Source organism: Myotis yumanensis, unplaced genomic scaffold (genome assembly GCF_028538775.1).
Source record: "Myotis yumanensis isolate MYYU_CA2020_CCGP unplaced genomic scaffold, mMyoYum1.0.hap1 SCAF_9, whole genome shotgun sequence".
In the NCBI taxonomy this organism is placed as follows: domain Eukaryota; kingdom Metazoa; phylum Chordata; class Mammalia; order Chiroptera; family Vespertilionidae; genus Myotis; species Myotis yumanensis.
In genome coordinates this window covers 26,109,381-26,121,444 of record NW_027223760.1, presented here as the reverse complement: position 1 = coordinate 26,121,444, position 12,064 = coordinate 26,109,381, and the positions used below count along the sequence as shown (strand labels likewise).

Here is a 12,064-nt window from a genome sequence, read left to right as displayed (position 1 = left end):
CAGACTAAGAGTCAAGACACAGACCCACATTAATCAACAGATTTTTTACAAAGGTGCAGAGATATTCAGTAAAAAAAAGGATAGTCTTTTCAATGAATGGTATTGGAACAAGAGAATATCTGTACACACACACACACATACACACACAACACTAAAAAAATTGACAGGGATGCTGAAAGTGTTCTCTATTTTGATGTGATTATACAGGTAAAAATTCATCAAGCCATACAGTTAATATGTGTACACTCTACTATACATATATATACCTGAAAAGGGGAGACAAAGCAAGCATGTAAGTTAGCATACAGGCAAGGGCCCATATTTATTTTTTAAAAATTATTTCTATCAATCCCTCCGACATTTCATACAGAGAGAGAGAGAGAGAGAGAGAGAGAGAGAACCCACATGTGTGAAAATATGTCTGGAATTAGGTTCATGTAATTTCAATGAAGGAAACTTATGGAGGATAAAGTTTGAAATTTTTTTTTATCTTCACATTTTTCTGCATTTCCATTGTTTAAATTCCTTTAATGCGTGCATACTATTTTTATAACAATATAGTGATTTTCTAAAAATTGAAAGCAAAGTTATTAAGAGTAGTTAATTCTAGATGAAGAGAATATGAGTAATTTATATTTTCTTCTCTGTAATTTCTATATTTTTAATTCTCCCACTTAAAAGTATTTATATAACTACAAAGACTACACATTAACATAAAAAAATTTTGTTATGCTAAAAAATGTTAACTTTGTTATAATTACAACAATTATTTTTTGTATGCATGTGGACAGCATCCACATGAAAACCTTAAAAAAAGGAAGTGAGGAAGTATTTTGGGAAATGAGATTGGACAATGTTACTCTTTTATGATATATTTTTTATGTTTGTGAGATAATTTTTATACGGGGAAATGTTGCAATGACAAGTGTACAAAGGACGAGAACAAAAAGCATGAATCATTGCTGAAGATCCAACATATATTCAGCAATGGAGAAAAGATAATCTTTCAACAAATGGTGGTAGAACTACCAGACACCCACATGCAAAACCATGAATGTACACACAGATCTTACACCCTTCACAAAAATCAACTCAAAACTGATAACAGACCTCAACATATAACACAAAATATAAAACTTCTAGAAAGTAACACAGTAGAAAATTTGATGATCTTAGATATTGCAATGACTTTTAATACAACACCAAAGAACCAATCAATGAAAGAAATAATTGATAAGCTGAGCTTCATTAAAATGAAAAACTTGCACTCTGGGAAAGACACTGTCAAGAGAATGAGAACACAAGCCACAGACTGGGGGAAAATATTTGCAAAACATCCCGGTACATCCAACAGCAGTGTCTAAATGACAGTGAAAGAAACACTCCCCTGGTAATATTTTAATACAGCAGGGTTAGTAAAGACAATCATCAAAAATATCCAGTTTCTGATATATATAATGGCATATGACTCAGCCATTAAAAAGGAATGAGATCCTGCCATTTGCAACATGGGTGGACCTAGAGGATATTATGCTAAGTTCAATGAGTCAGACAGAGAAAGACAAATACTGTATGTTCACTTATAGGTGGAATCTAAAAATGACAAAGTAAACGAACAATCAAAAAAAGCAGAAACAGACTTATAGACACAGAGAACAAACGATGGTAGCTGGAAAGGGGAGAGATGGGTAAAAAGGGTGAAGGGAAATCAGAGGCACAAACTTCCAGTTATAAATTAATCACAGGGATGTAATGTAGAGCATAGAAGATATAATTAATAATATCTACACTAATAAAAGAGAAACATGGTAATTAGCGTACGACCGCTACCCTTTTCATTGGCTAATCAGTGAGTATATGCAAATTAACTGTCAGCCAAGATGGCGGCCGGCAGCCAGGCAGCTGGAAGCGAACATGAGGCTTGCTGCAGTGAAGGAGGACTCCAACGTTCCCCGCCTGCGCTGCCGGCCTCTGAGCTACAACTCTAAGCAACTATGTACTATGTTGCAAACATAGAAGATAAACAAAACCCCAGAAACCAGCTTTCAGTCAGCCGGGCTTTAGCAACATTGTATCGATGTTTTCAGCAGCGAGGCCTCAGAGCTAAAGCTGGCCCAGAATTAAAAAAAAAAAAAAAAAGAAAACAAGGAGCGGTTGGAAGCTTCAGTCACTCGCTTCGGGAAAACAGCCCTCAGCCCCTCACCCAGACTGGCAAGGCACCCCAGTGGGGACCCCCACCCTGATCCAGGACACCCTTCAGGGCAAACCAGCCAGCCCCTACCCATGCACCAGGCCTCTATCCTATATAGTAAAAGGGTAATATGCCTCCCGGCACCGGGATCAGCGGAGCAGCAAGGCCTCCCGGCACCGGGATCAGCATGATAGGGGGCAGCGCCCAAACCCCCTGATCGCCCTCTGTGTGTGACAGAGGGCGGCGCCACAACCTCCCTATCTGCCCTGCTCTGTGCCTGATAGGGGGGAGCTCCCCAATCCCCTGATTACCCCGCAGCTCTGTGTGTGACAGGGTGCAGCGCCCCAAACCCCCCCTTCCCCACAGGCCCTGCTCTGTGTGTGACAGGGTAGAGCCATAACCTCTCCATCGGCCCTGCCCTGAGTGTGACAGTGGCGGCGCCCCAACCCCCTGATCGGCCCTGCTCTGTGGGTGATAGAGGGTGGCGCCCCAACCCCCCTCCACGGGCCTTGCTCTGTGTGTGACAGGGTAGAGCCATAACCTCCCCATTGGCCCTGCCCTGAGTGTGACAGGGTGCAGCACCCCAACCCCCTGATCCGCCCTGCTCTGTGTGTGACAGGGGGTGGTGCCCCAACTCCCCTATCAGCCCTACTCTCTGAGTGACAGCAGGGAGCTCCTCAACCCCCTGATGGGCCCTGCTCTGTGCATGACAGGGGGCAACACCCCAACCCCCTGATCGGCCCTGCTCTGTGCATGACAGGGGGTGGCGCCGCAACCTCCCCATCGACTCTGCCTTGAGTGTGACAGGGGGCGGTGCCCCAACCCCCCAATCAACCCTACCCTGAGCGTGACTGAGGGTGGCATCACAACCTCCCGATCCGCCCTGCTCTGTGCATGACGGGGCGGCGCCCCAACTCCCCAATCGGCCCTGCTCTGAGCCTGACCAGGGACTGCACTTAGGAATTGGGCCTGCCCTCTGCCACCCAGAAGCAGGCCTAAGCCAGCAGGTCGTTATCTCCCACGGGGTTCCAGACTGCGAGAGGGCACAGGCCGGGCTGGGGGATCCCCCCTCCGCCCCCCCGCCCCAGTGCACAAATTTTTGTGCACCGGGCCTCTAGTATTGTAATAACTATGTATGATGATAGATTGGTTACTAGACATCATGGTGATCACATCCTAAGGTATGTAAATGTCAAATCACCATGTACACTTGGACCTAATATAATATTGTATGTCAACTATAATAAATAATAAGTTTTTGATAAAAATTCCATTTCTGGCAAAAACCTTGAGGAAACAGGTACTCTAATATACCACTTATGGGAGTGTAAATTATCATCTTTTTAAAGTACACTTTGGTTCTATCTGTCAGAATACAAAAGGCACATATACATACTCTAATGCAACTATTCCACTGTCACGGCCATAATTTTAAATTCCTGGGTATACCCCCTCACTGCAATATAGTTTTAACATAAGATAAAAACAATAAAGAAACACCTAAAGTGCTTGTTTAAAAACTAAGTAAAAGGTGGCCCCAATTAAATAGATTATGGTGTATACATATGACAGAATACTACAGAGCTACTGAAAAGAATGACAGAAATCAGTGTCTGCTGCTAGAAAAGATCTCAAAGATAAAGTAAAACAAATGAACAAAGTTTTAAAGTATACATAGCATGATCCCACTTGTTTAAAGAATATATATATAATATTTATAAATATTCCTTAAGAATATATAAATTCATAAACAATATTATACTAATACATTAAATATATATTTTTTCATTAAGATTATACATTCACACATACTTAAATATAGTCCCCTATTTTCCTCACAGAACCACAAGACACTTAACAGGGTTATGTTTTAGGAAGGAAATGAACAAGGAGAAAAGTCTTCACTTCTTTTTATTTTGTTCCTCTTCAAATATTTGAATTTTTAAATATATGACTAATTTTCGAAAATTACACATTTAATTTTAGAAATCATATGTATAATGTTTTAATGGCAGCAAAGGTGAGCTAGGCAGAGATCACTGGCCCTTCAATTTGCTTGCTGATTATACGCACATCTTTGTGTGTATAATCTAATAAGTATGTTTTATATTTTATGTCGGCTTACATTTTGTTTTACATACACACATAAGCATACATATATTTAAATCTAGCTATTTAGCTGACTCTCATATTATCAAATAATAACCATCTAAATTCAGCTACACGCAGTTCCCTGGGTATAAAGAGAACATTCTGATAACTGGAATCAAACATTCTAGCCAACCTGGGAAGAATAGTCTGGATGAAAATTAACATAACCTGGTGGCTAGCTGGCAAACATTAAAATAAAGTTTCTAACCAGAGAAGCTACAGATCCTAAAAATGAGGAAATGAATATGCTTTCTCTATGCCAAACTATGCTGGGCACTTTCACACACTCTTAATTTCCCCAACAACCATAGCAGATCATTGTTACCCCATTTTACAAGTAAAGAAACTAAAACTAGTGGTTTTAAGTAACTGGTCCAGGGTTACTTTACATGGATAATACAGTAAGTTTCTACTAACTATACCACACTTCCCACCAAAGACTGTGGCCACATCTACCTACAAGTAATTGCTTAAAAAAAAACACCTGACCAATCACCCAACATTAAAAACATATGCCTCAAAGCCTTCAAGAAATTCCAATGTTAAAAATTACACATGCCCTGGCCGGTGTGGTTCAGCTAGTTGGAGTGTCAGGTTCAATTCCCAGTTAGGGCACATACCTAGGCTTCCGGTTCAGTCCCCAATGGGGCATGTATGGAAGGCAACCACTCACTTTTCTCTCTCACATCAATGTTTCTCTCTCCCGCCCCCTCCCTCTTTCTCTAAAATAACAACAACAAAAAGGTTAGAAACTACAACGTGGATTCCCATGATATTAATTCTGCATGTTTAGCCAGAAAAAAAAAAAAAAGGAAAATTTTCCCCCCTTGCATCCACATATGCTGTTGGATGTCCCGGGACTCCCAGAAAGTTGAGAAAGTCTTTAGTCTTCAGGTATTCTAGTAGTAATTTTCAAAGTGTATCACTCATGACAAGACTCCGAGGGTGCAAAGGGAGCCAGAAACCCTAAAACACATTATGAAATGGGCTCAAATAAAGAGAGAAGGTGGTGCTGGAGATGACACTGACTACCTAGCACCACATGCAGGACTCTGCTCTGCAGTGTCTACACCCCTCTCCCACCACAAACAGGGTGTGGACCTCAAAGCTGCTCGGTCAATGCTCTCATCAAAGCCTGGACCCCTCAACAGTGTTCTCTGGATTAAATATGGGGCCGACCAAAATACTCTCCCTGCAATTTAACAGGTGTTCTCAATGAAGGATGTGCTCGGTTTTTGAAATTCCATCTTCTGTGAAGACCTGAAAGTTGATGGAAACGTGAGCCTTCAATTCCGTCAAACCTCCTTGACATCTGTAACCTCCTTGACATCTGTAACCTCCTTGACATCTGTAACATCTGCCTACAAAAGCTCTACTCCGAGGTTTCGGTAAGGTCTCCTCAAGTCACAGTCAAGTTTGTCTTCCCAATTAAATTGGCAATTAAAGACCAACTTATAAAAAGAAGAGTCAACCTTTAATTGGAAAGCAAATCACCTAACAGTAAAAGGTAGACACATTTCCCAATTAAAAATCTGACAAGAACTCACAAAAACAAAAGAGCATTTCCCAAATGTCATGGTGCTTATTTCCTGGTTAGAAAGGCTTCCTGCTCCAACTCCACACCAAACACAAGGTGACAGGTGGGGGCAGAGGATTGATAGTACAGCAGGAAAATGTTGTGTGCAGACATGGGCATGAAACTGTACAAACTGTGCATCAGCAGGGAGTCAGGACTCTGTCCACCCAATTAGTTCCATTTTAAGGGGCCAGTGGGCAAGACTTCAAACCGAAACCTGCAGTGAGCAGCAGCCCGACAGACTCGATCCCCAGCCCTGGGTCCCATCGAAGCCCCTCCTCACCACCTGCAGACCTCTTTGCAAAGCCCGGAGTACACCCTATGGAAGACCTGACTGTCCTGACATGTTTTTAAATGGTTAAGAATTTCATTTATGAGTCTCAGTGTACTTTTAAAAATACCCATCTGCCAAATGTAATACTTTCATTACAATTACACTATACCTCATCTTTAAGTTACTTTGATGGACTCCCACACTAGCAAAATAGAGTCATTTTTTAACTACCTGGTACCCTGGTTAGAAACCCTGGTGCCCTAGATGAGATTTGGATATGGCATGTCCACACCTACTCTGTCCTTAGGTCAACCCCTTATTCATCTGTACATTCTTTTTATCCAGTGTTAAAAGACAATTATAACAATAAATGCTCTTCTAACAAATAGGAATAGCATTTTAAAAATACTTAAAAACTTGTCAATACATAATGTAGTTTAGAAATGACCTTTTTTACATACCTGAACAAGAGAACTGAGGGAGAATTTTTAACATTCACTATTCAAAAAAGAAAAACAACTGCTCAGTGATATAAAAAGATAAAGCTAAACTAAGCAAACTTTTCAGAGGACAGAGGACTCTTTCATGAACAAGTAATTTACTGTGACAAAATGATAGGGCCAAGGAAACATAAAAGAGAAGTGGCACATCTAGTTCCAAGTATCCTTTAGATGTAGTTCAGATTTTATTAACATGAGTCTAAAATTGGGTTTTCTTTTTGAGGCTTGTTGCCAAAGCAACCAGGAAAGCTACAGTCTTCGAGAGTTTGAAAAGAGGTTAAGGGTAAGAGGAGGTAACCAAAGTTTTATACCAGGAATGAGGAATCATGAAGACAATGTTGCAAGAAGGGTTAACACAGAGAATACAAACTGAACAGATAGACAAAGCAGCAACTACAGTGACAGAACAACTTCTCCAGTTTTATTGAGATAAAAATGACATTTAATAATGTATTCATTTAAGGTATAAATGGGATTTATGTGTATGTTGCAAAATGATTACCACAGTATGTTTAGTTAACATCTATCACCTCACAGTTCTGTTTTCTTGTGATGAGAAATTTTTATATCTACTCTCTTAGCAACTACATTCCCTATTCTGTTCCCTGAAGTACTCTCCCCTGACTCTCCCCAACCTGAACACCAAAGTAATATCACCATCCTCCTCTCATTCACTGCCACTGTTAATGAAATTTAAACCATTGGGTATGTTCAAAAGCGTATCAGGAAGGAAACAAGAGCGGAGAGAGTTAGCAACACCCTCACTACAATGTCAAAATTGCCCTGCGTCTCAAAGAGATGTTGATATATAAACATCAACTTTTTTTTTTTAATATATTTTATTGATTTTTTACAGAGAGGAAGGGAGAGAGATAGAGAGTTAGAAACATCGATGAGAGAGAAACATCGACCAGCTGCCTCCTGCACATCTCCTACTGGGGATATGCCCGCAACCAAGGTACGTGCCCTTGACCGGAATCGAACCTGGGACTCTTCAGTCCGCAGGCCGACGCTCTATCCACTGAGCCAAACCGGTTTCGGCTAACATCAACATTCTGACATCAACAACATCAGTCGTAAAATGGTCACGTGTAAACATGAACCAGTATCCTTACCCAGAATACTAGGTGTGGACACACCATTTATATCATGCTGGTAATAGATAGAAGAAAATAAAAAGTGTTGTTCAAATGGTCTGAGGTGGTCAAAAATAAGGAAGAAAAATGAAAACAAAAAAAAGCAACAGAAGCCAGAATAAAAAAAAAAAAATACGCTGGGACTAAATCAGGGTGATCATGAGAAAGTAATATGTATGGACATAAGAAATGGATGGATAAACCACAAAATCACACCCCACACCACCCAGCATTGGGAAATTTCCCCCTGGAAAACACAAAGGCAACCAAAAAGCAATGTACGTATGTTTTTGAAACAGTATCAATAACAAAGCTTTAGTTTGTTTTTTAAGCTTTTTTCAAATATAGAACATTAGGGTAAATTTAACTGCATTTTTAAAAACTGATATAGCATAAAAGAAATGGGTAAAACCTACAGAATCATAAGTACTCCAATGAGATGGTACATTTGTATACAGCTGCTAACTTCCCTAATCCCCCACTCCACTTTCACTGGGAAATAATCACTCCTTCCCGGGGATTCCCATTGCATCCCATCTGTCTCTTCTAGTCTCATGTCATAGTTGTTACTGACATATTTTATCCCTCAAATATAGTCTACATCATGTCAAATTAGTCTTTGCAAAATTCAAGGCATTCACTCATTCATTCAATAAATATTTCCAAAGTACATATAAGTGCCTGGTACCATGCTACAGACAGGAAAGAAATATGTACTGCTTAAATGAATGTTGACTGCAAGGCAGAAAAAAGTGAACTAGTCCAAAAAAGAATCCACATAAATCATGTGTTATATATTCCCAAGGGGATTCGGATGGGAAGCTACAAATATTCTGATACCGTGGAACAGCTGCACTACCTGTGTATTGTCACAGCATGAAAACGTGTCCACAATACAACCGCGCTTCCTCTGCTTGGCCTGCTAAGTATATTAAGTATTACCATACAGAGAATTATCATCTTAATCCTTTAAAATATTTAGTAATGATGGCTTCATATATCATAATCTTAACCTAGAGGTCCCTAAATAACACACATGAGATGGGTCTTTGTAAGTCCAGGAAAGGCAGGCTGTTTTAAAAGTTGGATCTGTGCATTCATTCAAGAACTTATTAAATACCAGATACTGCTGGGCCAGGGTTTTAAAAAGATCAGGACAGTCCAAGAGCCCTCCAAGAACTGAACCAAAAGTTTGCCATGGTGGGGGGGGGGGGGGGAGGGGAGGGGGGAGGGAGGACAGTCACGTTTTATTTCATGGAAAATACCTGAGTTGAAATTCAAATGCCGACAACGTAAAAAACGTGTTGCGTTTTATTCTGGTTGTTTTCAGTCACTCCCTCTATCATTCTTAATGGTACTTGAAAGGATTCCCCCATCCTCGATTTATTTCACTTAAAAAAAAAAAAGGCCTGCCACTCCCACTCCCACTATATAGACTCGGGGGGCGGGGGGGATGTGTACAGAGGGTAACTTGAAATTTGTTTCATTTCTTTCTTTCCTTCTTAAGAAATAGATCGGAAAAGGAGGCAGAATAAAAGTCGAAAACGGATGAGTGCCTGCAGACCCACAGCCCTGGCACCGGCTCACTACCGGCTCCCGCCCGAGAGAGAGGCTGTGGCCGTTCACAGGTGGTTGGGGTGCCCCGAGTGTGACAACATTATCTGCAGAGCGGGGCAGGCCTCACACCCCAAGTCCCGGGAACCGAGCCCCTTCCGGGGAGCGCGGCAGAGGGAAACCCACAATCCAGGTGCGGGGCGGGCGCCCGGAGCTCACCTGGCTCCCTCCACCACGCCCCACAGCGTGCCGGCAGGGCCTGGGCATCCCGCGGGCAGCTCTGGCCCCAGAGAAAACACCGAGGGAGGCTCCTCCCTCCAGCCCAGCCCCCGGACACTGGGGGGTCCGTGGGGACCCTGGGATGGGCTTGCAGGAGGCCAGGAGGGGAGGACAGGGGAGGGTCGGCAGGGTGGCACCCAGCTCACCCTTCTCTCTGCCAAGCGGAGGTGGAGCCGCTGCCCGCTGCCCTGTCCCCTGACCCTGCCTCCTGCCTCCAGCCTCCAGCCTCCCTCACCTGATCACAGAGATGAGCAGCCCCGAGGGATCTTTGCTTTTGCTGACAGTGCCTCGGTACTTGCCACCGGCTGCCTCTGCCGCCATCTTGGTAACGGGCGGAGAACCCGCGGGCTGCAATGGAGCGAAGGCGGTGAGAACTCTGCAATTGACCTCTCCGAGAGCCCACCAATAGGAGAAGAGCATTTCACAGAACTTCTCTTCCCGTTGCCGGAGTGAGGGGGCGGGACTTCGCGCGTTTCCAGGCCGACGCCCGTTCTAAGCACTCTGGGAATTGTAGTTTTTCTTCAGCCGCTTCTGGGCGCGGAGGAAGCCAAACCAGGGGCTGCTCAGTGAAGTCCCCTAATAAGTGACTTACTTATCTTTATTCTGATCTTCGGATTTTTTAATTTCCTTGTTTTTAGAATGATATCAGTTTTTAAGTTAAAATTTATCTGATGATGCCACAATGTGTGTGTGTGTGTGTGTGTGTGTGTGTGTGTGGAGGGGCATATCTAAGTGGGGCAGGGGTCTATGCTTGATGTCTACATGCACAATTCTACTTCAAACATAGTTTTTTTAAAAACACAGTAAAATGTGAAAATGAAGAGACAAATTCTTTTCTTTAATATTCTCTAAAACTAAGTGTTTTGCATTATTTTTATGTGAGTTCAATCATTTTCAGTGTCCCTGTATTCCCAGATAATCCTAAAAAACATACACTCAGGAACTCTAATATTAGAGGCCCGATGCATGAAATTCATGCAAGAGTAGGCCTTCCTTCCCCCAGCTGCTGGCACCGGCTTTCCTTTGGCACGCAGGACCCAGGCTTCCCTCATAGCCCCGGCTTCATCAGGAAGTTGTCCAGAAGGACATCTGGTCTAATTAGCATATTATGCTTTTATTATTATAGATTGTACTGATGAAAGTTCACATTGACTTTTTAAAATCAGCTTGGAGTTCTCATTTATTTTCTTTTTATGTAAAAGTAGTCATAGCCTTTGGCTTAATAATTCCAGTTCTAGGGACTTTGTTCCTAAAAAAAATAGTCATAGAAAAATATTGAAAATTTGAAACAACATAGAAATTTTAAATGAATTATAGAACATTCATATAAGAATATAACAAATAGCCACTGGAAATCATAATTTTAATCTTTACTGAAAATAAGGTTTTCATGGTATAAGTGCAAAAAGCAAGTTATAAAGTTAAATAACTCATTAATATAAGGCAGATAGTTGGGCCTAGTGGCTAAGAATACCAACAGTAGGGGGAAAAAATGATCATCATCTTAGTTGACAGAGAAAAATCTTTTGACAAAACCCAACACACTTTTCATGATAAAACACTCAGAAATTAGAAACAGGAGGGAACTTCTTAAATATAATAAAGGATATTTATTTAAAAACCACAGCTAACATCATACTCTGGTGAAAAACTGAACATTTCCAGCTCTGATCAGGCACAAGACAAGAATGCCCACTTTCACCACTTCCTTTCAACAAAGTACTAGAAAGTCTGGCTAGCAAAATTAGGCAAGGAAAGAATAAAAGGCATTCAAATTGGAAAGGAAGGAGTAAAACTATTCCTATTTTGTAGACAATATGATTTTACATATGGAAATCCTAAAGAATTTTTTTAAAAAACTGTTAGAGTTAATAAATGAATTCAGCAAGGTTGCAGGATACAATATGAAGGGAAAAAATCAGTAGTGTTTTTATACAATAGCAATAAACAATCCAAAAAGGAAATTAACAGAACAATTCTATTTGCAATAACATCAAAAAGATTAAAATGCTTAGGAATAAATTTATCCAAGGAGGTGAAAGACTTACACATTGAAAACTATAAAACATGCTGAAATAAACTGAAGAAGACCTAACTAAATGGAAAGACATCCTGTGTTCATGGATTGGAAGAGAATATTTTAAGATGTCAATACACCTAAAGCTATCTACAAATTCAGTGCAATCCTATGAAAATTCCAATGGCCTTTTTTTGCAGGGTTGGAAAATTGATCAAAAAATTCACATGGAACTGCAAGGAGCTTCAGAAAGCCAAAACAATCGTGAAAAACAACAAATTTGGAGGACTCAGACTTCCTGATTTTGAAACTTACTAAAAAACTACAGTAATCAAAAGGGTGGTATTTGCATAAAGATAAAAATTAAATAGAGTATAATTGAAAGT

General features: G+C 41.0%; 1 protein-coding gene across 1 annotated transcript in view; it reads right to left on the bottom strand.

Annotated features, from left to right (window-relative positions):
• Positions 1–9,998, bottom strand: part of EXOC4 (exocyst complex component 4) — a 755,478-nt gene extending 745,480 nt beyond the window's left edge. The window contains exon 1 of the mRNA XM_070423919.1: positions 9,897–9,998. Coding sequence (XP_070280020.1) covers positions 9,897–9,982 — 86 coding nt within the window. The 5' untranslated portion in view covers positions 9,983–9,998. The remainder of the gene's footprint in view (positions 1–9,896) is intronic.
• Between the last annotated feature and the right edge of the window lie 2,066 nt (positions 9,999–12,064).